The 27,338-nt window shown below is 36.9% G+C and overlaps 1 protein-coding gene across 2 annotated transcripts in view; it reads right to left on the bottom strand.

Annotated features, from left to right (window-relative positions):
- Positions 1–263: 263 nt before the first annotated feature.
- Positions 264–27,338, bottom strand: part of GABRG2 (gamma-aminobutyric acid type A receptor subunit gamma2) — a 61,137-nt gene continuing 34,062 nt past the window's right edge. The window contains exons 7-10 of one of the 2 annotated variants that reach the window (XM_066559921.1): positions 7,207–7,359; positions 5,456–5,661; positions 3,692–3,715; positions 264–2,267 (exon numbers count right to left, since the gene is read on the bottom strand). In XM_066559921.1, coding sequence (XP_066416018.1) covers positions 1,992–2,267; positions 3,692–3,715; positions 5,456–5,661; positions 7,207–7,359 — 659 coding nt within the window. In that variant the 3' untranslated portion in view covers positions 264–1,991. The remainder of the gene's footprint in view (positions 2,268–3,691; positions 3,716–5,455; positions 5,662–7,206; positions 7,360–27,338) is intronic. The other variant, XM_066559922.1, reaches the window with a different exon arrangement.

Below are 27,338 nucleotides of genomic sequence, written 5' to 3'. Positions count from 1 at the left end.
ATAAAGGAAAGTTATTTCTCATTGGAGTACTTCCAGTTCTGTGATTTTCAATTTTTTTTTTTTAATTATAATAAGATGACCTTCAAAAGAACTAGTCTCCATTCTTTAAAGTTATATATGAGCCATTTGACTACAAAATGAGACAATGCAGAGGGTTATAAGGATTATAATCACTTATATTTAGTCAGCTGATTAATCCAACTGGTCAAGCAGTCTAGTTCTTAAATCATGCTTTTAACAAACTCATCACAGAAAAGCTGGAGTTGAGTGCAGTAGTTTTATTGAAAAAGTCCACAGGTGTGTGCAATTCCTTTATTAAAATGTTTTGAATACATTGGACTAGGAGCAATTGATGATCAAGAGATATTACTTTTTTATACATTTTTATTTCCAAAACTATACAGACATTGGAAAACTTTCCTTTTCCTCCATTTCAATTAATAATAATTCTGTAGTGTTAATCTATAGGTCTCCCTTTTCAAGCTGCAAGCCCACTTTTCTGGAGGTGGTATTTTGCATCTTTGACAAATTAAAAAAAAACAAAAAAACAAAAACCATCAGTCATATTTACATGTGCTTAAGGTTGCATAATTGAGCATCATACAGGTTCTGAAAACCAGTGGTTTTCAGGATTCACCCAGGTGGGTTGAAGGATTTAAATACATACATAACTGCATACATGTGATTTAGTAGCCAAGACACCTTCTGTTCCTTTTTGTTTTCGAGGCTATCTATAAATTCTGTGCTAGCCATGGTAAAGGTTTGTTTTAGTAAAGGTACTCACTGAGTGAAAGCAGCACTGACAACAACTATTGCTGATCAAGGACATGAATGGGCAGAGAATTGTGTGTGTATATACAATAGAAGGACTAATGTTTCAAAATTAACTTGAAGCTGTTATGTAAAAATAACATCTAGAATAAAAGCTATTTCCTGTACTGAATTAAAGAATAAAAGACCCCCACAAACACTTGAGTAAGGAATAAAGTGGAGCTCCACATGGGAAAAGAACAATAGAAGCACGTGGATTAAATTCCGAAGCTGATCTTGCAATGTATAATTACTGGAGATTCAGTTGAAATATAGCAACATTAACAATGGGAAATGAAGGCTACAACTGCAGAGGACACATACATTACACTTTATGAGCTATTATATTGGCCAAACAGATTTGTCTATATGTTATTTAGTTGAATCCTTAAGGCTTCTCTAATATCTTGCATGACAGTGCTGTCTGCTTGGATTTTCCATGCATGAGGGAGAGGGGCAAGTTTTCAAGAAAAAAGAAAATTAGGTTTGTCCACATTTCTATTACAATAGCACATCCAGAGACACAAAATAAAAGACATAACTTTATAGTACCTTTTTTCATTTATTTTGGCCCCCAAAAGATGCATGCACTAGGCTTTATGTACTATAAGGTATTGAAATATTTACAGCATTGTACATGTGCTCTTAAAGGGATGGCAAAGGGAAAGGTCTGTTTTCATCTTGGTGGGCGTAGAAGTTCATTTTCCTAGCTTAATAATACCTATTCAAAGTGAGAGATGACTCTTCCAAAAAGAAAAGCCCACAGAGAATAAAGCTATAGCATAATTATAGCCAATGTTAACAAACTGTACAGCACTTTACCTGGGAATTCTCCTCTCTCTCACTCCTATTTGGAATCACAGTATCAACTATTTAGTGATGTTGCTATGCTCTCCTTGTCCTGTCTGCCCTGTTTCTCTCTATTCCAGCAGGCATAGGCGTATATTACCTATCGACATGATTTTATTTTTAAGTTATTTTGGCATGTGGAATGGACATGTAATTCACAATAACCTGATGGTAATTTTTGGACAGATGATATGACTGATATTTACGGGATTATGGCACTAAAGAATTCAGATCACTATAAAGCGCATCATAAAGACTTCAAGTGGATTTAGGAAACCATCTCTCTAAGAAATTCAGTGAGTAAGGCTCATATCACTGATTTCCTACAGCTTTTAAAGGTACAGATATGATACCCAATAGACCAGGTTGAACAAGCAGAAGGCAGTTGGGAAGAAGATGCGGGCGTAGGAGTCCATTTTGGCGATGCGGATGTGTATTCTGCCGTGCCGCCACGCCCCCGTCCGACAATCCTCAAAGCAGCAAAAAAAACTGGCACAGTCCTTGCCATCGAGACACTCATACCCATACTCCTCATCCCTTTCTTGGAGGTGTGTGGCATTGTTCATTTGAATTGTAGCTGATCGAGGGCGGATGTCAATAGTAGGTGCCTACGGTGGAGTAGCAAAAGATGAAAAGAGATGGTAGAGAGAGAAACTTTGTTATTATCATCAGACCGGTTGGGAATAATGGTCAACATGTGCATGATGGTTCTGTGGGGGGTACATGGGAAATTGCTGAGGTGTTCTAGTGGCAAAATTACCTTGAGCTTATTAAAAGCAGTTGCATCATACCCTTTAGAGGAAAGCAGCACAAACCAATCTAAAGTTAACAGCTATGGGAAATCAGCTTCAAAGCTAAACTGACTAAACATGACAGGTTATATGAAACATTCAGGAATGTAATTGATGGCATTTTGAGTTTTTGTTTTATAGTTTATGTAGCTGCTTATTATCTGAAGGCAATTTTTGTATTGCACATGAAAGGAACTGAATCAATTGGAAATGCAGGATTTTAAAAGGGGTGGTTCATGTTGAGAAAAAAGAATGTATACACAGGAAAAAGTCAAAACCCAGGTTTTTTTGAAGATTAGAAGAATCTCTATAAGACTCTCCAATTATTTGAATATTTGCAGCTCACCGCCTACTAATGTTCACCAACTAGAAGGTTCAACATGTTCTGGATTTTATATAGTAGCTGTACATGTATATATACATACATATAATTAGAATGAATTGAGCAAGTATTTAAAACACATTCACTGGGTGAATGCTGGGATGATAGGCATTGAAATTTCATGCTGATAGTTGTTAGAGAAGCATAACAATTCCATTCCATGTATGTTAAATTCAATGTCATTTATTTTATGTGGTTTCTTCCCCCCACCACCCCCCCCAGCCTTTTAATTTTTTTTTAATAAAATCTCTGCATTTCTGAATGGAGATAAGGTTTCAATGTGGAACACAGCTAGATATATTAGATAATTTTCTAAGTGTGTTGATCCAGTGACAACATTAAAAATCTATATGCATCTTAAACCCTTTCAAAACTCTGACATTTTTTTGCAAAATGAACAGCATTTGAGTAATTGATGACATTGAGTTTTTCTCAGGTCATCAGAATAGATTTGGCTTTATAATTTGGAGTGAAATCACAAAGATTAAAACTCCAGGGTCAGAGTTGAGTTCTAAAAGGGTGTATTGCAGGTTTTAGGCTAGCTGGTGCTATGGGATCCCATGGCAAATTGAGAGAGAGGAGCAGAAATGTTTTAATGTTAAACTCCCTTAATTCATGCGATCCAATAATGTTGGTCACTCCTGAACTTATGTAAGTTCAGGACCATAGTGGTATTTGGGCTGCTGAATCAACTCTACAAATTGTTTAGGAATTTGTAACCATTCTACTTAATTAGGAAGTAGCTTGAACAGTTTTCTCATTAATGAAAAGACCAGACAAAACACCACTCTCATCTAAGCTCTACTAGTTAAATTCAGCAGTCGCATGCAGTGAATTTCCATTCCAAAAAGCATTATACCTTGAAGGAAAACATCCGAAGAAGCTTTCATTTTGTAGACAGAAAAGAGAATCAGAGAGTTTTGTTTTAAATTAAAGAAAGGAAAGAAAGAGACAAAAATAATGTAAATTAAAAATATGTTTCTAAAACATGGTAAGTCAAAAATAACTAAATTTATAGAGAGATTGGGATTACAGCAATTGAAACAATTATCTGTAACATAAAATCCCCCACATTTTCAACTTGTCACTGTCTTGTTTACATCTGGGCCAAAGACATAAGATATCAAACTCCTGTTAGATTTTCATATCCTGAGGGAATTTTAGTCTTTTATGCTGAACTGTTTGGAAAGAGACCATTCACATTTTATGGAAGCACCTTTGCAGGTAAAAAGTCTTTTTTCTAAGACTTTGCCCTGAACACTACTTTTATCATTTTTAGAATCTGTGACTGGGATTTTGGCAAGGGTTTATAGTTCTGTTTTTTCCCAGATGCTCACAGATAGGCAATGTCAAGAATAAGTTATTCCTCCTCATGTGGATGCCTTAAAGTGAAACAATTAAATCTGAGCTACATCTAGTTTTGGTCCTTTTGGTCCTGACTGCATAAGACACACAGATACTTTTATTTCCATCTAACACAGAACACATCACTTGATCATTTTACTTTTTTTTTACAGTCTACCTCTCAGCAGCTTTTAAACTTGAAATTATAGTATGTAGTGAAAGGTTCCTTAACTACTATTTTTTTCTATATCCATTTTTGTGATGTATTTTAAAACTAAAATAGAATATTTTCAAAAGTCCTTGAATATGTTAGCAGAGCAAATACAAATTACTTTATTCTTTGTTAGGTGCCTGAAATGGAGATGAAAATACTCTTTATTAATGTAAAACACTTTTCCTTCACGTTTTTCACTTTTTTTTCCTCCTTTGGTTGGTTTACAGTAGTTTTTTGGGGGTTTTTGGGGGGTGTTTGGGTTTGGGGGGTTTTGTTGTTTTTTAGGTGTTTGGTGGTTTTTTTGGTAGATGATTAGGCTAAATGTTTTAGAGATTCTAGACAACACATTTGTCAGCTCAGTTGCCAAAGGCAAGGAGAAATCTGTCCTGGACAAAATAAGCATCGAATTCTTAGCCTGTCTGGGCAAAAGCCCAAATTGCTACTGAGGGTGTTCCCAGGATTTTTTTTTCTCTTGTTATTTTATACATTATTTTTACTACTGGGTAGCATATATCCATAACTATCATTATAAACTACTGCAAAATCATGTTCTAAGGCAGCGAAGCAGGTAAATAAGGTAAAAAATATACAAAAAAAGAATTTAGGAAACAATGGAAAGGAAACAGATGCTAAGGGGAAGTTGGAGAAAACACACCCAAGTTTGAATATAAAGGTTTAACTGTAGTCCTGATAAGCAAGGCAGTCATGTCAATATTGTGGACCTAAGTTCATGGCATAAAATATTGCTAATACTAATAAGAGAAACTGATCTTTCTATATGGAGATCTATATATAACATAAATAATGCCTTTGGTAGTTGTGGTTTGCAGAACACTTTGGTTGAAAAGATCATTATCCTAAGAAATTAGTTCTTCTGGCATCCAGAAAGCTGTAATACATGAGCTTTGATTCTCAAAGTCAATGTTTGCATTCCTATTGTTACAAAGGATGGGTATATAGGTAATAGAAAAGTATGGAAAATAAGGACAGTTATAAAGAGGGATTTAAATGCTGTCTCAGAAAAACTAATTTAATTTTGGGCCTTGCTGGTAAAAAGATACGTACTGGGTTTTTCTTCTTTTTGTCTTTATCCTTGCTTGGCTTTCTGTTGCTGACAAAGTAATGCAAAGTTCCATATTCCACCAGTGCAGAGAACACGAAAATAAAGCAGACTGACACAAAAAGATCCATGGCTGTCACATAGGAGACCTTGGGAAGAGATTTACGAGCAATTGTACTTAGGGTGGTCATTGTCAGGACAGTTGTAATTCCTGGTAAATGGATAGAAAAAAACCAGAATAACATTACTTCAAGTAGAAAACTGATTTTGCCAGTTATCTCTCTGTGATTGGTTTTGCAGTGTGCCTGGAGTTCAAACACAGAGCAAAGGTATTCAGTAGCACATTCTAGCAGAGAAATGCCAGTTCAGTGGGAGCTTAGAGGATTAACAAGGGTAATTGACATTTTTGCATGGTCACTGCCAGTGCTGCTCTGTAGAGTACTTTGGTTAGATGAATTCTAAGAAATTTAATTGAAGTTTTTTTTGTTTTGCAGTTTACTTCTGGGGAGTTTTTATTTTTTTTGAAAACTGAAGTTTAGGGTTTATGTGCTCAAATCCTTAAACAGAGCAAGAGACAGATTTACGAAAGAGAAGTACTGTGACATGCCTCACCATCCCTTCCCTTTCAGAACATTGTTGCATGTATTGTGATGTGAAAAACGTTAAAAATGCATCAGAAGAGTTAAAATCTACGTTTTTTATTGCACTTTTGGATTTACTTTCTTACTGGTGCAAATAGATTAATTCTCAACAGAGGGACAAGTCTGTTTTGTGTATCTAGGTAAAATTTAAAATAATAGCTGAATGCCTTTATTAATTTTGTACTTCTTTAAAGCAGATTTTATAACCTCTTTCAAAGAGGATGTGAAAAAAACCCAATAACATGCTTAAAGCTTTCTTTTATGGAAGCCACTGTTATGTTGTTATGGTCCTCTGTTATGTTCCTTCTAGGGAGTCTGAAATGAAAATTGTGTACCCTATTTTTCACTCCAGTGCTCTGTGCTGTGGTTCTGTGAAGAAATGAAAATGCAGAAGGAAAAACTGAAATAATTCTCACTTGAGTGGATTTAATGTGGAAGTAGAAAATGTGTTAAAGTTTCTCTAGCTGAATGTTTCTGCTTTGTTATTTCTTACTCTTTCAGCTGCTTTGCACAAGCAAGATTAATTTGGTCTCTTAGTTTATTTGTGGAACAGTTGCTAAATGTGTAGAAATTTCTAATTCTGATTAATTGCATGTCACATTTTCATGTATAAGGTTTTGGATGCCACCAAATTCAGTTGATGTTTTTTGCCTGAAGTCTGTACTTGATTCTTGGTTTATAAAGTAGTCATGGTGCTACATTCTCCTCTTGTTAGCACTTGGACATACAGCCAGAAAGGTGGATTCCTTCTTGGTAATTATTTAATTTGTGTTGCCAGTCACCGTGATATGGAAGTAGAACAAGTGAAACTAATGCACCCTGCCTCTAATCCAGCTGTGTGTCCCTATCCTCTTGATGTTCATAAAAATTCTGCTGTAATCAGAAAAAATGTGAAAGCTTTTATTGTTGACAATCTGCAATAGTCAGGATCTGACATGGTAAAAAAGAAGACATGCAAATATAGCTCAGTTTGTGTTATTCTTTGGAAATTACTGTGTTCCTCTAAATGAGGAGAGGTCATGTGAAGTTGTCTGTTCTCATATTTACAAACTGATGATCTGCAGGTGTCAATTAAACATGATAATGCTTGAAGAAAACAGGAAAGATAAACTCACCCAGTGATGTTCTGGCTGGAACTGCATCCTTATTAATCCAGAAAGAGACCCAGGACAAGACAACAATAAGTGTGCAGGGAATGTAGGTCTGAATTGTGAAATAACCCATTCTCCTGCTCAGGTTGAAGAACACAGACATGACTACATAGTCTCCTGTAAAACAAAAGCAGAAAAAATAAAATATTATGTTAAAAAAACAACATAAAATTTCTATGTAAGAGCTAGGGCTTTCCTATTCCACATCTGGGTTGTGTGTGCATAAATATTCAAGGGATTCACCAGATGTGCTGATGGCAAATGCACACATACATCTTCAACACAGCTCTAGCTCAGGAACCAGTGGTTTTTCCTCACTAGGAAATTTAACAGTTGTGCAGATGAACTCAGGTCTAACCAGGTTATTCCTCCTCACCACACCTGCCTGGTGTGGTCCCCTTACAGCAGCCCAGGGTGTGGTGTGGTGGGGGTCCAGCCTTCCTCCAGTTTCTGTGTCCCCATTAGTGTGCTCCCAGCTCCACTCTCAAGTGTTGGACACTTTCAGATGTACTTCCTACATTTTTCATGTTCTTAACTATCTTGTGGGCTATGCTGTATCAGTAATTATTTTTTTTTATTTTCCTGCTGATCTTCTGTTGCATTTTCTCCTTTAAAATGATCTGAACCCACATTTCATAAGTGACTGCAAAAGCTAGGCTAGAAGTTACTCAGGTGTACATAACACATCCTTCTTATTCAGGAGTTTGTGATTGTCTTTCCAGGTTCTCTTCCCCTTTCAAATTGTTAAGTAAATTCCATCTGGGCTCAGGAACACAGCCAAGCTTCAGGTTTTGATGTGGTTTGTTTTTTGTTTTTTTAGGTGAGTTTTCTTGGTGTTTTTTGGTTGGTAGTTTTTGTGAGTTTTTCTGGTTTTGTTGGTTTTTGTTGTTGTCATTGTTGGTTTTGGTAGTGGTTTTTTTCCTAAATTAAAAAAAACCTCTAGTTCTTATCTTTACTTCAGATTACAGCACTCTGGGAAAAATCTTGATTGCAAAGGAACTACAGAACCCCAGGGTACAAAGGCTTCCTTGCAATTCAGTGAAATGCACCCAGAGAAGTCTCTAATGGAAACAGGATATGGTTTGCAAATTTAGAGTGAGCTAGTTTTCCAGCATTATCAAAGGGTGGCTAATGCAAGTTCTGCTTAGATCAGTACCTTTAGTTAACATTGAGTTCCTTCTTTTCTGGAATTTAAATTTCTCCCAGAATAATCCCTTTGAATCTGACCACAGAAGAAACTTCAGAAATATTTTTCACCTGGTGCTTCTTTGTAATTTTTTTTTTTAATTTGAATATCCATATTCCTGGGATTGACTGGCTTTAGTTTAACTATATTATGTTACAATTAAACCAAATACATAAAGCCCCCAAATTTTATATATGTGATTTTTAAGGTGATGCATCTGAATATGAGCAAACAAGTGTAATAAGTACACTCTGATGATTTTCTTCAGTCACAGATAACTTTGCATTGTATGTGCATGTCCTTCAAATACTCAAGTCCAGCCAACCTATCAAAAACCAGCACTCATCAGCAGCACTGCAAAGCTGAAGCCATAAAATTACAGTATGACTCATTCTTCATCTCTCTGGATCATATATTAACTTCCTAAGGAGTGATTTCTTTTTTTCGGTTTTTGGAATTATCCCTTTATTCATTCACCTTCATATGTGCTATTAATAGCATTCCTATTTCAATTTTATTCTGCTATGATATGGTAGAGTCACTTTAAGCAGTAGCTGTTTTACTTCCATGCAAACATTTTTAAAGAGAAGGATTTTGTGCTCACTGTTATTATATCAATTTAATGGGACAAAGAATTTCCAGAAGAGATGAAATATAAACCCAAATATAGATTAGAACAGAAAAAGATACAAAAGACCCAGAATTGAAGTTTAAAATTTGGTTGTTTTATTGCTGTTCTTGTTTCTTTCTACTGAAGTTCCAACTGCTATGGGCTCTTTTGGTAGAAGAGTGAGGTACCAGATCCCAGGTAACTACTTGCTCCTTATTTTTTGTCCTATTCTTGCACAGGTCTTTTTGCCCAACTGTTTGGCAGCAGTAGCCCTTGTGCCTTGTACTCAAAGGAACAGAAAATATCACACTTCAGTATACAAGCCATAACTTTCCTATAGGTATTAGACTTAAATCCAAAACTCAGTATCTGTGCTGAGAAGAGCTAAATAGAGATGGACCAAGGCATAGTGCAAGCCCTCCCTCACACACTGTCCTTGTTCAACAGCTGGATGTGCAAACCCAGCCCAGGGGTGCTGTGGATAACATATGAAGAAACATCTGTGTGTGTAGAGAGAGAGCATCCTTAGTCCTTCTATTTTATAGACTATTTCCAAATACATCTGGTTTTTTGTTTGGTTTTAGTGGTGATCCCCTGGTGTCAATGGAGACTTGTCTGAATTTTTCCCTTAACCCAAGAAATGCTTTTTATACAGTAAATTATTACAGTTACATTTTTACAGTATTGTATGCATTATTTTAATATTTTTGTTGCTGTTCATTACATAATCCATATGACCTTTTAAAACATGAACCAAACTGGCCAAAGGGATATTCCACACCCTGGGATGTCTTGCCCAGTACATGAGCTGGGGGGGTGGGCTGGGCTTATCAGTCTTTGGTAGTGACCAACTGCATTGTGCATCACTTGCTTCTCTTGGGTTCTGTCGCTTTCTCCCCTTATTGTTGCAGTTATAATTAGTGTTATTTACATATTTCTAATAATAGTAACATTTTATTTTAATTATTAAGTTGTTCCTGTCTCAGCCCATGAGGTTTACCTTTTCTTTCTCATTCTCCTCTCCACTGGGGAGGGGTGGTGGGTGGGAAGTGGGTGAAAAGCCACATGTACTCAATTGCCAGCCAGGGAAAACTGTGACAATAATGAGATAAGGAAAAGAGGACTAAGTGCTGCAATCCTCCAGAGAAGTATCTTGCTGGGATTGCCAAGTTTACTTAAGTGATGTTGGAACAATATAACAGCAGGTCTTCTGAGATTTTGAATAAAAAAAGAACTCTGAACATACAAAATAATGCAAGACCTGAGATGTGAAGTTTAGGATTCAGTCTCAGTTGTCACAACACATACATCCAAAACGTCAAATGCATTAAGTCCCATGTGGAACATGGACTTGACAGTGCTTTGCTTTAATCACACCTTTCTTGATGGCATCTTGCCCCAGCCCTGTTTTTATCCAGATTTGGTTTATTTTCTGGCTTTATTCATGCATGTCTCAGCTCTTTAGCTGAGACCAGTCTAAATACTCTGTTATTTTCAGATTATCTCTGTGCCTCAGGTGATTTTTCACTCCTGGTGTGATGCCTGCATGAAGCTGTCAAACTAAGACATTAGTTTAGTAAAAATGGCTAGACTCGATCCTCAGCATAATGTCATTTATTAGTCCTCACTTGGGATTTATAATCTTTTCATTATTACTTCATCCTTTCTCCCTGAGCTCTGTGTCTTGTTTGTCCACTATTGTCTGCTGCAGCAAGAAAGCTCCCCAGACTGCCAGATTGCTGTTTGGAGCACTAATACACTTTTGGAGTTTTCTAGAAATGAATGGTAGTGCAACCTGACAGTATCTGTGTAAGACAACACACTTAAACCCTCAACATTTGGCATCGTAATCAGAAGATTTTGGATTATTTAGCCATTCACCAGAGACCTTACATTCATATTGTCCATTCTGAGGTATATTTCTATGACATCTGTCGAGAAAATAACACCTCTGTAATTTTCAACTTGTAAGAAATACAAAATTTCCCTGGAAAAAATGATCTTATTACACTGAGGAGTGTAATAACTGATCCCTTAAATCTTGACACCCTTCCTCTCTTTCTCTGAATGTACACATTTCTCCTATTCCTTTGTAGTGATCTGTGTTTGTATCTGCATGTAGACAGACATAGTCTACATCTGAAGACACAATAGCAAGTTAACCAGTTTCTTCATGGAAAGGACAATGAAGTATATTTAAACCAGAATGTACTTCCTCAGGACAATGATATCCAGGTCATATTTATCCTCATGTATAAATGCTCATATCATATTTTCTGCTAAGTGCATTATTTCTCCCAGTTATGTTTGGAAGATCAAGAGATGCAGAGCAGTGTTCTGACTTGAGACACAGCATCTTCCTGCTGCCACACTGAATGGGAAATTGAATATTTCTCTTGGTGCACACAGAGGAAGTATATGAACTTGAAGTCATTCCAGAGCAGGAGATAATTTGAAAATTAGATTAATTAATCAGTATTCAGTGCTTGTGACCTTAGTAAACCCCTGCAGAAGGTTTTATTTCTGACAGACCTGTTCTATCTGAATTTATACAGCCTCATAGCAGTCTGTATGAACTTTGGAAATTGTGGTCTTCCTCCTACCCTACACTTGTGTGACATAGTGATTTGAATACCAGGATTCTGTTCTACAGCAGGGGAAGTGAATTCCTGATTTGAGGCACCATCTGTGCACATGTGCTGGCCTAGGTCCCAAAGGTTCAATAGAAGGAATTAGTCGTGCCAGGAAGCACAGCCAGGGGGAATGTACACTGTGCTTAAGTGATTTAATCAGCTCACTGGGTGTGATCCTTCATTGCTCCCTGGTTGAAGAGTCGTTTATACCTGTGCAAAGTGAATGGGGAATTACACCCATTAGCGCTCTCTTTATGCATGTTTAAGTGACTGTGCAAAGTGTAAGGTACTGGGGAAAAAAGCCTCCAATTTGTACTCAGAAGTGATTTGGTAGCTAGTGCAAATGCAAGAGAAAAGAACACTTTTATAACACCACAAGAAATTGGTGTCTTAATTATAGTTCAGGTAGCAGCACTTAGAGCTAAGACTGTCTCATACTTAGTTATTGTGAGATTCCTTCTGTTGTTTAAAATACTGCAGGATTTAAATTATTGAAAGAACTGCAGAAGAGCTTCAAAAATCATATATTAGCCACACAGTCAAGTTACTTGTATGTGTTAGTTCAGTTCATTCTCAGATGGTTTTTGACTGGGGAAAATTCAGTGTTTCATTTCTGTTTAGGATATGGAGTTTTGAACAGGGAAATTCAATTAGGACAAGGGCTGGCCTTGTTATGGGTTTACACTATTAAGTCATTCATGGCTAACTTAAAAGCTTTGGAAAACGGTGAGTGTGTGCATAGACATGTCCATATGAATAAGGTTTTTGGGAGTTTGTAAGACTTTATTTCTCTCTGTTTCTTACAAGGCTACACACCACTCTGAACGGCACCACAGAAACAGAGGGATGGTAGAAGTGGCTCTCTTCTCAAACTGTGTTTGTTCCTTTATATATTCTCTACCTAAAATGTCCAGGATTTCTCTGTGCTGCTGAGAGTTTACAGCACATGAACTCGTCACCTCATGCTGACTCCAGGGTGTCAGGGGTTTCATTGTGGTGATCTTCTCCCCAAGTAATGAGAAGTCTTCTATCCCCGGGTCTGAACAGGATTTTCTTTGAGTGTTTAGTTATCTTAAATATTTTTGCCAATGATTAGTAGTATAAAAATCAATGTCTGTTTTAGTAATTCTGATAATGTTTATAATGTAGAGCTTTTTGTGTTTAAACTTTTAAAATATTTGGAGAAAACAAATTATGTAGGAGAACATTGGTTATGAATCAATAATTGCCAGCAAAAGCTACCAAGTAGCTTTATTATATCCTTTTAAAAGCTAAAGTTTTTCTCCACTACATGAATTTGTTACACTGCCAAAAAAAGTCAGATAGGAGAAGAGTAATGTGCTATCCAGACTCACCCAGAATTTCTAACAATTATTTGCTCCTTAAGAACAGATCAACTTACTAAAAACTAGTATTGACATAGGTTACAAATTATATGGTATGTAATAGGCACAGTTTTGTATGTGCAGCAAATACCAGCAACCTGGTCCCTGCAGACAGAGATGCACCCACTGTCCAGATTCCCAATGGGCTTTTAACCCCCAAATTTACACAGCAACCATACAGAGAGGGGCAAGCACTTTTTAAAATATTTCTTTAAAGGGACATGTGAAAATAGAGATAGAAATGGAACCTTTTCTCAAAATTATTTCATATAAACAGCTATATAAATAAATGACATGCTTCTAAATGGGAAACCCTAACCAGTTCGTCTTTCTGGATGGAGTATACGTAGGGGAAAAAGCAAAAACAAAACCTCGTGCCACAGGAGGGCACTGTCACCTCAGAATAGAAATGAGAAAAGCTTGCAAGTCTGCCAGTGGAAAACCAAATCTTAAAAATTTCTAATTATTCTTGTCATTGAATGTTTATAGAAGCACTGAAATGGCACAACTGACTTGTGTGGGTCTGGTATTAGAGGAGCACTTCTAAAGACCAAACCAAGTCTTGTGTGATGGAAATATCCCCAAAGTAGCATCACCTTTGTGCTATGAGTAATGAATATAAACTGAATCGATTGTTAATGAAGAACAACTGCGGCAGCAGAATTTATCTTCTTTTCCTCATAAATAGCTAATAGATACATCCTTGTTGTCTCTCTCTTTTGCTGTCAGCATGGCCAGCAGTCTCCTTTTCTATTAGGCAGAGAACACAGCTAGTGCTCTTGGTTTATTTTCAAAGAAGGAATGGTAAATGGTAGTTTGATGGAATAGATGTGTTTTCTTGGGTTTAGTCATGGTACCTGGAAATACCATTAAAACAGTGGTGCATGATGTCTCTGAACATCTCCTGTAGGAGCTTCTAAATCTCTCTAGTTCTTAAAAAGTTGCTGGATTAGTACAGGCTATAAAAATAATAGTAAATGGGTCCAAAAGGATTCAAAATGTATCCTTCATCAAAGAGTTAGGCTTGGTGTCATTTTTAGACAGATATACTGCAAGAAAAATATCTAATTGGTAAACTTGTGGGTCACTGCTTGTAAAGCAGCTGATTTCCTTCCCACTGTGTGCCCTCCTGGCACGCTGGAGGGCAGTAAGGTTACCCAAAAGCTGCTGCAAGTGGAGAGAAAATGAAAGAAAAAGAAAAGAATATAGACAAAGCTTTTTCTCTTTCATGTCAAATCAGGTGTTGGTACCGAGCTCTGGTCTATGTTCTGCTCAGCAGTGGCTGAGGCAGATCCCTGCCCCCAGAAAAGGCAGGAAAAGCAGAGAATGGGAGTCAGGAATCAGACCTCTACCAGATCAAGCAAGTATCAGACTGTGGATTACATTGTACAGTACAGCTCTAATCTAGGATGAAAAATCACATAAATAGCTTTAGATTGGTATTAGTATTTGTCTTGATGAATCTTCATTTGGTTTTTGTGCCCATCTCCTGTCTTGCCCTGACAGGGTCTATATTTGGAGTTCTGGCATTTACTGTCTTGGTGAGGGTACTGAGTCAGCCTGCAAATACAGTTCAGTGGGATGTCTTACAGTGTTACAGTGGCATAAAGAAAACATGAGATTGGTTCTAAAGACACAGTTTTCTATAAGAATTCAGATTTAACTTACTCCAATAATAATCTTGTGTGAAACCTCAAATGACCTATTTTTTTTTCATTTTCCAACAGATCAGAATACTCATAAGTCTAAGTTCAGTACCAATGTCCTTCTTAAACTGGCCTGTTGTCACATGGAAAAATTATGTTCTCTCTTACAGTGCAATGTTTTTACATACATGGCACAAAAATAATTTTTGCTGAAGTACTTGATCACTGGGTGCATGAATTAATTTTCTTAAAGACAGGACAAATTTGATCACAGTATCAATCATATGCTGATATCTATGAGATTTATTTGTTGCCACAGCCAGAAATGAGAAGTCTGGAGAAAAGGTAAAACCAGAGGGAACACTGTTCACCAGAAATCTCCTTATCTCATTCTTTGCCAAATGCCCTTTTGTTTGTTCTGTCCTTCAGAGGTTTTTGTTCTTTTATTGACAGATTTTTAGACTGTACAAGGGCCAGAGAGTTAAATAACTTGAGTCTCTTCCTTTCCAAAAATGCTCAATAATCTCTTTCCCTCTGAGGTTTAGCTGCAAAATACTACTAATTGTGTTATAGAGAAGTCATCATGTGAAGTGATATAAAATGGTCTAAATGTTTAGCCTTTAGGACACAGAAAGAAAATAGGCCATGGCATTGCAGGCATTTGCTTTTAACAGACTTGCACATGGAAGCAGTGCCATTCCCTACCTGACTGCTGGCATTACATAAAAATGGGGTGAGCCATGGTCACTGCTGGTACAGCACAGCAACTGTATTCAGTGATTTCCCCAAAAAATCTAATAATAGCAATTCTTAATATCCATTTCTAAGCTGTGATTATAGTTTGATTATGCAATGAGGTAAAACAATATTAAGATTTTGACAAAGCTTGCACAGTAGTCCATTTATATAAGATTATCTATGGGATTCAGATAGCTGCAAGCCTGATTTTCAATTTACATTCCAAGGGATGAATCCTAACTGCATTGCACAGCTGGATGGAGGGCAGGAGATGGGAGGAGATCTGCTTTTTTTTTTTTTATGCAGTTTTTAAAAAGTGAGGCAGTAAGGTGCTGTCTGTGTGTTAATGTCTGGCATTAAACACCTTGATTTCCTGTGGGAGCAGGCAGAAGAGAGCTGCAATTAGTTGATGTTTGTGAAATGACAATCTCAGCGGATGAAACTTGTGCAAAATGAGATGAATCATTACACTCATCCAAGCAAGAGAAATTTCTTTATGTATGACGTGACTTTCTGCCCAACAGTTCTGGATTTTGTTTGGTCCTTGGCCACTCATTCCACTTGAAACGCTGTTTTCTCAGTTCATTTGACAGAATGTGTTCCGTTTCTCATTAGTTTCTAATTATAGGAGGAAATAATGTAATGACACTAGGCAGTAATTAAAATCTATTACTGTTGTCTGCACCTACTCTTTGGAATCACAGAGACATGATTTAGCCTGAGAATTTTTTGTTGCTGAAAAATGTCAGTATGTGGAAATGTATTGAATGGGCACTTAGGTGTGTTTGTTTCTAAGGTTTTATCTGTAAATGCCAGAAGTCTGAAAGGAAAATGAACATTACTGACTGTGTGTGTTTGCCCATGATATGATTTTTTTTCGAGTTTGTGACATAATTAAAAGCAATTTTTTTTGCTTGTCTTTGAAGGTGAATAAGCTATTACATTGGCATTAGCAAACACAGGAGGGATTTTAGTGTGCAGGATTAGTATTCAGATGTGACAGCAGCAATAGCTTGCAACTTCTGTGACTGAACCATGATGCTCCAGGATGCAAATAATCTTCAAATTATAGTGCTCTCTGTTGTCTTTCCCTTTCCTCCTTGCCTAGGAAGCATCAACCAAGGATGAGAGCTCAGTGTCTCATCTTGGAATGCTCAGGACTTGTTCAGGTTCTAAAGAACCTCTTTGACTCACTGTGATAAAGTCCATCCAGTTCAGAGGTTAGAAAATATGTGGATTACAGGAAATATCAAGTAAAGAGAGAAAGAGAGTCGCCATTTCCAGACAGCAGCACCAGCTGGGGTGTTGTTCTGTCAGGAATTTTGCTGTTCCTGACACATCCTGTGTCCTTGGCTTTTTTGGATGTCTGGTTGCTATCTTGAATACCTCAAGAAAAGCTGTCTGCTTCAAGAAAATTATGCACCTATAGCAGGGCTCTGTGCATGTTTAAAATAATGACTTGCTCAATTTTGATTACTTAGCCTATTGCTATAATAATTCAGGTTTTGATATAATGTAGTCATTGATGTAAACAACTAAGTGTTTTATTATAATAAACTTAGTTTATTATAATAAAACACTTAGTTTTATTATATTACTTAGTTTTACATATATTATATTACATGTATTTTATATTACATATTTCATTGATTTCAAAGTATCCAGATGGTATAACCACTTTCTGACAGCATCCAAACCTTCCTGCTGCAGGAAGAACTGGAAATAACTTCTGTTTCTGTGCTTCAAAGCATGAAGTATAACACATCCCTGGTACTTTAGATCAAACACACTATCAGAATTATGAAATGGCATGGAATAAGGATTGTCAAAACTATGTAAATTCTATCATGTTGAAATTTTCAACAGTTCATGTCTGAGAAAGAAAGCACAAAATTGTGCTTGTTTTTGTTTTTATTTTATGGGATGGCAAAGCACAAGATTGATACCATACCACGGGTCTACCTATTTGGACTTTCTAGGCAACTCTGCAAAGAGTTTGTCTGAAAAGAGAGTCTGGGCAAGTCCAGGGGTAGTAAGAGAAATATAAGATGTAAAAATGGGAATTAAATAAAAGTGACACTTTAAGGTCTAGGTTAAAAACTGCAAATATAAATTAGATACAGGCCTGTTTGGTGAGTGCCACGAGGCAAAAAAAAATCAGTATTTAATAATGTTGGTCTAAATAACAGCAGTCCTACAGACATGTTGGAGAGCTCCCTTGAAATTAGTACTGTTTCATGAGCTTTGTGCAAGTCCTGGTTGCTGAAATAACTGCAAGTGACTAATATAGCTCATAAACATCCCTTCTCAGATTTCCTTTTGTATCTTTGTGAATTGCCTTGCACAGCAGAGGTCATTCTTGAATTCCTCTGAATGCCTTTCATTTGGGGAGGAGAGGAATTTGAGGATACAGTACATTTAATCTTTGGTTTTGATGTTTCCAGTTATTTTCAGGGCCAGGAGACAGTAATACATAACCTGGGGCTGCAATAAAACTTAATGTTTCCTTCTACCTCCTCTGCAGAGGAGAGAAGGCATGACTGCATGGAGGCAACGTTCTGCAGGGGAGCTCCAGATTTCACAGATTCATCCTGTCTGAACGCCCCAGCAGAAGAAATATTTATACAAGGAAATACTACTCAAACACCAGCATCTCACTTCCAGTGGGTGCACAGGGAGATGACTGGGAAGACAGTACCATAAACAAAGAGCCCAAGGGGTGCTGGGAGGGAGGGATACATCTGCTTTTATTGCTCAGCTTCCAGCATTAGACTGACTTTTTTTCTTTTTTTTTTTTTTTTGTGTTTCAATTCCATTTATTTTTAGCTTCCATTAAATATTTTAGGATACTTCATCAATGGATATTTAGTTTTAAACCCCCAGAAAACCAATTCAACTAACTAAGAAAAGACTAAATTTTACTTGAGTATGAGAAGGCAAAACATCAAAGAGCAGAAGTTATACAGACCAGACTCAAAGCAGGGTGGTAACCTACCACATGTCCTGGGCTTCAGAGAGCTCAGTAAGAAAAGAAAACACCTTTGAGCACAAGAACCCAACGAGGATAACATGGTAAAATGTAAATAGGCTTGTTGGAAAACACTGTGTGCTCACTGCCATGTGAGCTGTGCTTTTCTCCTGCTGGACATGTAAAAGGCTATACAGGAGCAGGCTGTTCCCATTAGTAGGCATGTTCAAGAAGGGTGCCTGCCTCACAGGATTTAGATCAGTAGTTACATTTTTCCTTGAACTGAGCTCAATAAAAGGAGTATATAAATTGCACGAAGTCACGTGTATTACAGAAATAAGTGATGTGTTACATATATTACTATATTACATAGAGGCATATCTACGTGACTTCTGCTTTTAAAATACCACAAATCCTACATACAAAAGCTCGGAATGAAAGGAAAAATATTTTCACTACATGTATCTGGGTCTGTGTTTAGTTTGACTTGTTTGAGAGTAACTCATTTATTGTCAACATTTTGTAAGCATCTAAAATCTGTTAAAACCATGCTTTAAAACCACAACACATAAAGAGATTGCCAAATTCCCAAGAAGAAAGTGCTCCAGATTTCACATCTATGACTATTAAAAATATGATGTTCTTACTGTTGGTGTTTAGAACTACTCTAGAACAGTTTTTGATAAAAATATGATGAATATATTTCTTTTTCTATTTGAGACATTCTTCTAGAGGAGACTGTTGTGGACCAGTATTTGAGAGGCAAACATGGTTTTCATTCTCCTGCTATCAGTTTGCCTGAGGACAAGGCCTGCTCTGTGTGCAGATTTCAAATTGTTTCTCGTTTATTAAGTATTTTGTCTTGCAGAAACCAGGTGCAAACCTTCAGCAATGTGCAAATTAATCTTGTTCACTATCAGAGGTAGCAGCAGAAACATCCGCTGGCAAAAGTAGGTGTTGCAAAATTGTCTGAGGTGTGATTGGTGAGGAAATGAAATGGAAAAAAACCTAGCTCTAATAGAACGGTTATTTATATGCTAAGAAAGGAGATGGCAATTGTGTTTGGGTGTGTTTTTAACGTCTTTAGCTTTCTAGGAGGATATTATTGACATTAGATAAAAAGTAGAAGTGTTGAAGGAAAGAAAAAAGCCTTTAAAACCACTATATCTTTAGCTATTGAAAGGGGGAAAGAAAGTATTTTTAAAATCAGAGAAGAAATAAAGACACAATAAAGAAATAAAGAAGTAGAAGCAACTAGATTATTATTAAAATAGTAAATAAATGTAAAGTTTAAAAAACCATGGAAGGTGTTCAAAAAACTGAGAAAGAAAGAGCGAGAAACTATGAAAAATGGCAAACAATGAGATGATGTTCTAAAACTGTACTTAATACCAAGAGCAAGGCCACAGGCCTGATGGGAGAAACAGAGATAAAGAGGATGCTTGGTTTGAAGATCATGCCTCAAAAGAGACAGCTATGAATCATGAATAATTTATACCCAGTATTGCCATTTGAAGTCAAATAGATCAAGCTTAGGACGTGAAAAAAATCTTTAAAGACTACAGATAATCATCTTGAAGCTTTAGTCAGCAACTTCACAGATAGAGGTAGATCTTCTAGGTGTATGTAATCACCCTAGTCCAAATCCTACAAGGTATTTAAATGGCTCTCTCTTTTCAAGAGGAGACCTTTGAAGAAGTATTTGTTTCTCAGACAGACATATTCAGGATAAAAGTTCACAGCTACTACACAACTGGTTCCCCTGGGAGTCCCTATTCCATGTCACAGTGTGTATTGCCATCACACTGTATGTTTTCAGGCCCAAAAATGCAACCTCTTAAAAGCATCTTAAAAGTGAGGTTACAACAATGTGTACCCATTACCCATGGGTAATGTCTTTTTAAGGCTTTTTTTCTTTTAACATTTTAAAATGTTATGTCCTGGGAAGCTTTTAAAAATTAACTGGCAATTGTGGATCCAAAGCACTGTGTGACATGCAGAGAAGGATTGATTTTGGAGTCCCACAGGACTGTGGTGAGGGAGTTGTGCTTTGAGCTGTACCCTGTAGGCTGGGCTGCACCCTACATATGGTGTAAAGTGATGTGATGGCCCTGGAAGCCAGGTCTCTGAGGGGTCTCCTATGTTATTTTTTTAGAAGTTTGGGTGCTGTGTTTGTAAAAGAGAGGTAAGGCCGCAACAAGTGACAGGCATCAGAAAAGGTTGATAGGCTCCAAAGTGTCTTTCAAAGTGTTTCGCTCTTTCTACAGAAAACACTTTGTTTTGCTCTTTGTTTTGATCTTTCTACAGAGGTGCCAGACTTCAGGGTGGGGTGAGAGGGTGGATGCAGAAATGATGCAGTGGTCTTTCACTCTAGGACAGTCATGATGGTACCTCAGGTGCCATAAAGAGAGAAGGATACTCAAAGCCTGAGGCAAAGCAATAAAATTGCAAACATTAACTTCTCACGCCCAACAAAATATTTGCTTTGAAGGGGCTCATGAGTTTCCTGAAAGTGACGTAGGTATGGAAATGCCATCCAGTGTTCTTCAGGATACAGAGATTCCCACCAGCAAATGCAGCTCTGCTCCTCCATGGTGCCATGCCCAGCAGCAGGGGCTGATCCTGGCCCAGCTCTGCTGGCCACGTTCCCTAGGAAGCATTTTGCTGTTCATGTGCACATAGTGCAGGTGGGGAGAAGGAGTAACCAAAAGAGCATTGAAAACACTGCCTTACTCTTTCATTCTACTGAGCTCAGAGGCTTAATTTGTAACATGACTTTCAGTTTTTCATGTATCAATGATAGTGGTGTTTTCAAATTGCATCCCAGCAGCTCTCAACCAGATCAATTTTAAACATTTTATTATTTCTAGAAGTTCAAAAGAAGATGACTGCTGGTAGTTTTTGATAAATACATCTTGTACTGATGTAGTTTCCTCCTTGTTTTTTGATCCTAACATCTCTATGTGAACACATTTTTAAGCCAAATGAATGTTGGAAAACATGAATACAGCTATAAACAAAGTTCTTCAAGCAGCTCTCAATATGAAAGAATTCATCTGTTGTTCATTTGTATTACCTTGAGCAAGCAACCTTGATTTTGGAATACAATTCCACTCTCATGGGACTTTTATCTCAAAGAAAAAAGAGTTTGTATCTCCCAAGTTTACATTTCCAGTGTAAATTAATTGTCATAAAATTAATGCTCCTCATTGTGCTTTTCTGAAAAGCTACTTTTTCCTTTACATTTGTTTTTATATTGTTTTGTAAGATTTTTTTTTTTCATGGGTAGTACCTGATATTCTCTAATAATAAATTCTTTTGACAAAATTTTTTACTTTTCTTGTCACCAAAGGTACATTTTTTTTCTCAGAATGGAAAGATATCCAAAGGTTTTCCTATACCTATACTTGTTGGTATGCTAGTTTTTTTCTCTAAATATTGTCATAGAGTTGTTGACAATTCTTGTTTTTCAAAATAAAAATGGGAAGAAAATTAATTTTCTTCATTTTCAATAATATTTTTTACTTTTTCTAGGATGAAATCAAATAATAGAATTACTCAAGAATATTTTTTCTTAGCTCAAACCCTTAGCACTAGAGCAAAGTCGGGTGGCAGTATGCTGTCACAAGTGCCCTGGTTGTTGCTCTTGCATTTGTATAACCAAAGTCAATAAACGCAGTTTGAAGATTCTGCTGTTTCCCTTTAGGATTTTGTAATCCTAAGGGGGACAATCCACCAGCTCAGTTTCAGACCAGACATTTGCTACCATAAGATAAGAAAGGAAATTTTGGTGAATTACAAGGATGGTTGAAAACATTCCAACTTGTTTTCTTCTGGTTTTGCTTAAGTATTACTGGGTAGCAGCAGAAGATAATCAAATCAATGCATTTTCTTGGTTGACTGTGTGTTTTTGCATTTTGCATTAGCAGAGGAGGAGTGTTAAGGAAGGTCAAATAGTTATTGCTGTTTGTAATTTGAATTGGTAAGGTCTCAGCACACTGTAGGACTTTTGGAGGGAGGCAAAGGAAGTGAGGTGTTGGGGGATATTGTTAACCTGTGCACTGAGAATGGAAGCAAGTTTGTATGGTGGGTTGTTACCTACACAGTTTGACTCCCCTTCCTCTTCCAAGTCATGCTCTCAGATTAGAGTAGAAGAAATTGAGCTCCAATCAACAAGAGCACATTATTTGCATTCGTCAAAATTTTTCTAATTTGGTCAATTTTTGGAACAATAGGCAAGAAAGAAAAAATAACAATTACTGACCACTTTGATAAACATTTCTAGTCTCTAGCATTAAGACACACAAAGGGTGTTGTGGCACTTTATGCATTAAATCTTGAAAAATATTTTCAAATTCTCCTATATAGGGCATGATACAAGCAAGTATTATTACATAAATTTTATCCTGCAGCTCTTTAGCCTTAATTATGCAATCTTCTTGAGAGTAGCAAAGAACTCACTTAATAGACTGTATCACTTTTTGAGATAAGTGGCATATTTTTAGCTTCTGTAATGTACGTTGAAATGAGGGCAATTATGCCTTGTTTCAAAGACAACAGTTAAAACACACACTATTTACAATTCAGAATTTGTTTTAACAATACAAAATGAGGGAGTTAATGTTTGAGAATATACAATGCTGATGACAGCTATTTGAACATTAGACCATGCTTAGTGTTAGGCTACTATATTCCTCTGTTGAGAATGTGTTGTCAGTCTTGTAAGATGGGATATGGAATTGTAGGTAACATGTATCTAAAAATGTAAGTAGAATATTTTGTAGTCGCAAAGTACAGCAGAGTTTCAGTAGTTTGTACATCATGTACACATTTTCATTTAACACCCTAGTGTATTCTTTTTTTTTCTCCCATTTTATTTGATAAAAATAATTAACAAAAAAGCTCACTGTGAAGGTCTCTTCAAAATTAGTGATGTTAATTTAGTTTTATTTCCTTTTTCCGTGTCTTTTTCTAACATATGGCTGAATTTGAGTATTATTAGCTCCTATGGATGCTGCCTGGCTCTTGTTACATGTGACACAGACTTGTATGTCTTATTTCCAACCAGCCTTTCAATTATATCTATTCAAATACACAGTGGCAACAAAACAGCATCTTAGCTAAGTAGGTTACTAAAAATGCAGTGTAATGACAGGGGTTTGAGAAACTAGAAATTGCACTTGCAAAGTGAAGGGATTTAACTGTGTAAGAACAGCCTTAGAGGAGTATGTTTATTATTTAGGACATATATGTGCCCCAGGCAAAGCAAAATCTATTTCAAATGAACTATCCCTACTCCATACACATTATGAACACTAAGCTGTCCTCATCTTCACACATCCTAATGAATTCATTTTATCTCCACTGAGAAATGAGGAAGATGGTGAATAACAAAATCAGGCCAAGGGAAGAAAACGTCCAAGACATTATCTTACAATCATTGTACTACAAACATGTTTTTTTGACATAAAAAGGGTCTGGAAGTGAAACATCAGTACAGAAATGGACCTCAGTACTACACTGATCAGTTTACAGGCTGCAGGGATTATCTAGTACTCTGCAGATGAAAGGATGAAGTGCTCAGGAACCTTGTGATTTATCACAGGATTGCTTGAACTTTAGTTGTTTGAACAGTGCACTAAAAATATTTATTTTTATCAGTGATTTAAACATGCTTATTACCTATTGCAAAAATGCTTAATACTCAGACTTATTTTAATTCTAAAGTAATTGTGACTATACATTGTTCTTCACTACTATTTCACCTGGTCTGATCCTTTTGAACCAAAGATTTTTCCCTGCAATTCATTATAATTAGATTTATTTGCAAGTCCAAGAGTGACATTGCAATGATTTTTCTCTTGTGATGTTTCTGAAAAATCACTCAGTGGTTGGAGGAGGATGATTTCATTGCCAAACATGAATTATAGGAGGGAGTTGGGTTAATATGCTTTGTCTCAAGGAGTCACCAGTACTAATGGAAATACATTCATAGGGGCATAAGAGGCAGCACAAGAATTTTTATGCTTGGTTATGTCCAGGAAGTGTTTTAAGATATAGACTCATCCTGTTAACTTGCTGATTTTAGCATAAAATTAGAAACATTCAAAATTCTCGTTTTTCTTTCTTTTTAATAATTCAAATATCTTAAAAGATCTAATTATTTTCTTGCTGTTAAATGAACAAATATTATTTAAAGGCAGTGTTCTATCATATCTACACAAGTATATTTAATGCAGAACCAATCTTGCTTGTAACATCTGTGTTTTGTAATTACCCAGCAATAAGTTCAGTGAAAATGCTTGTAAGATCCCACATTATCCCTTATTCTCTGGTTACTTGTATATTAATTCTTTTTATCCTTATCTGACCTTTCTGAAGCTCAGTTTAAGCTCTAGCAGGCCATGCTTTTAGATATGGAAAACCTTATGAAGGACAGACTCAGAATAAAACCTTGACCCTCGAGAATCTTTGTTCTACTGGGGAGTTATTATGAGGAGGATTTCAGGCCCCAGGAACCCTTTTCCTCAGGGACAGTCATGATTTTGTTTTACTGAGGTAAGTCAGTTGCCATTGAGTCTAGGAAAATCTGAGAGGAAAAAAATGGCTGAATTAATGTCACTGAAATTGGAAAAAATTCTTTAACCTCTCTCAGAAAATGAAAAGTAATCATCAAAGAGCTTTTCAACTCTTTATATGATTAGGTAGAAGCAGGTGGATTTCTATGCCTGAATCTCTATAGATACAAACCTGAACAGAAACATCAGATTCTCTCAGTTTCTGAGAGTTTTAAACCTATTGATTCCCAAGGAATAGTGTTTGGTTTTTTCCTGCCTATTAAACCAAAATGATCTAACCTGTCACTGTCAAAGAGATGGCAAAGTGGAGGAGTTTTGGCTCTGGGTGCTTTCTGCACCAGCTCCAGGGGTGATGTCCCTGCAGTGCCAGATGTCCCCGCTCTCCTTCCAGACCTTCCCCAGAGTCCCCCAGCAGCCAGCAGGGTGATGGCAGTGACTGTGCCACACAAACTGGCAGCATCATCTCCATTGTGCTCACAACTGAACACACAGCTGAAACCAGGCAAGCCCTGGCTATTAATTATCTGTATTGCTTGGATTCACTGGTTTTTTGTTGGATATGGCATTTGTGTTGAATTCCATGGCCTCATCTTGTGCTGTTAAGATGCCCTTGGTTTTCCCCTTGCTCTGTTGCCACAGGATGGGTCCACAGTGAAAGAAGCTACAGAGCAGAGGATGAACAGAGAGGTGCTTGAATGACTCAAGTGGGAAAGCAACTGTAAGTTTTTAGCCAAGGGCTGAAGCAGCCAGTACAGAAGAGACTCAAATGTGCCTGCCCTGAGCCCTTCCCAGCCATTCCAGGTCAGGCCTGCGTCCTTCTTGTCAGCTCCTCATTCTCTAGTGCCCTGAGAGGTGTCCTGGGAAGCCTTTGGTTTGTCCCTGTAGTCCTGTCTGTCTCTACAGGGATTATGTAAGGATAAATGGTACTAAGGAGTTCTGATTTTGCAGTTCTAAAAAAAATATGCATACATAGATCTTGGAGGTCTGCATGATAGGGAGGATTGAAAATGCCTGTTTACTGAATTAGTTTGTTTATTCAGTCATGTACCTTTTAATGTAAATTCTTATTTGCCACACAATTAACCAACTGGAAAAATGTAGGATATACAAAAGGGAATTAAGGGAGTTGTATTTCAGTTTTATTCTTTGAAGACACAGTCCTGAAATTTAGATTATTTTCAGTGAGCCAATTATTCAAGTTAAACTTTAGTAAATGTTCATTAATTAATATGATTTGATCCATGACAGACCAGCAAGCGTATGTGGATCATTTTAGGAAAAAAATTGTTGTTCCCATTTTAGAAATATCTCTTATCCATTATTCTCCAGAAGAATATGCAAGTGTAGTTATCTTAGACTGGCTTTTATCCCCTAAGAGCAAGATCAAACTCTTGTGAGCTGCCACCATGGCTGAATTCCTGCTCACAGAAGTGTCTGTAACCCTTTTTAATGGTATTATACAGAAGGCAAATAATTCAACTCCTCCTGTGTTTTCTTTCAAATGATTATGTTTGGGTGCAGTAATGTGGTGGTTCATGTGAGGTGAAATAAGGGAGAGTTTGAATAAAAAACAAAAAAAGAATTTATAAGCAAAAATATTCCCTGTTGGCTCCCTTCCTAGCACAGGTGGCCATTCATAATGGGAGTAAAACCTTAAGGTGTAGCTATTAAGGTGTTTTAAGCTTATCTTAAGGTTATTGGCTCAAAATTGAGGATTTCCATTGAGGCATCAAACATAAAAGTAGGCCTTTCTGTTTATTGTGTCTGCCTTCTGCTTTAAATATTTCACTGTCCTACAGAGACAGTATTCTTCTAGCAAGCATGTTTAAGGTTATAATTTAATATAGCTTTTTCAAAAATAAGGATCTTAAGATAAATACCTTCCCATACCATAAAGAGAACAATAACAACACACAGAACACTTTAATAGTCATCTGGGTTTTCTGACTTGCAGCTTATGCCATTATTTGCTCCTCTGCAAGGTGAATACAAATGTGTTTAATTTCTGCCAAAAGCAAGATGCAGGTAGTAGTACCTTGTACCCATTCAGTAGATCAGCATCTTCAGATAGGAAATGTTTTGGGTTCTCAGGCAGATCTCCCTGGCACTGCCAGATGCTACAGTCAGCCCATGCTGGAGCCTGAGGCTGTGTGTGGGGCTGGCAGGGATTTCTAGGTGCACTGGAGATCCACTTATGCCTATTTGTAATGTCAGGACTATTTCCCAATGCAGATCTACAAATCTGATTGCAGCTGTCATATTTTGCCTTAATAAAGAAACAGAAGATGACTCCTGGGGTTTTTTGAGCATTATGAAACCTCTGGGGACTGCATATCTGCCAACAGTTCAATT

The sequence above is a fragment of the Molothrus aeneus genome, chromosome 15, assembly GCF_037042795.1.
Source record: "Molothrus aeneus isolate 106 chromosome 15, BPBGC_Maene_1.0, whole genome shotgun sequence".
Taxonomy (NCBI): domain Eukaryota; kingdom Metazoa; phylum Chordata; class Aves; order Passeriformes; family Icteridae; genus Molothrus; species Molothrus aeneus.
Note: the sequence above shows the minus strand (reverse complement) of the source record. Positions and strands in the feature narration are given on the sequence as shown.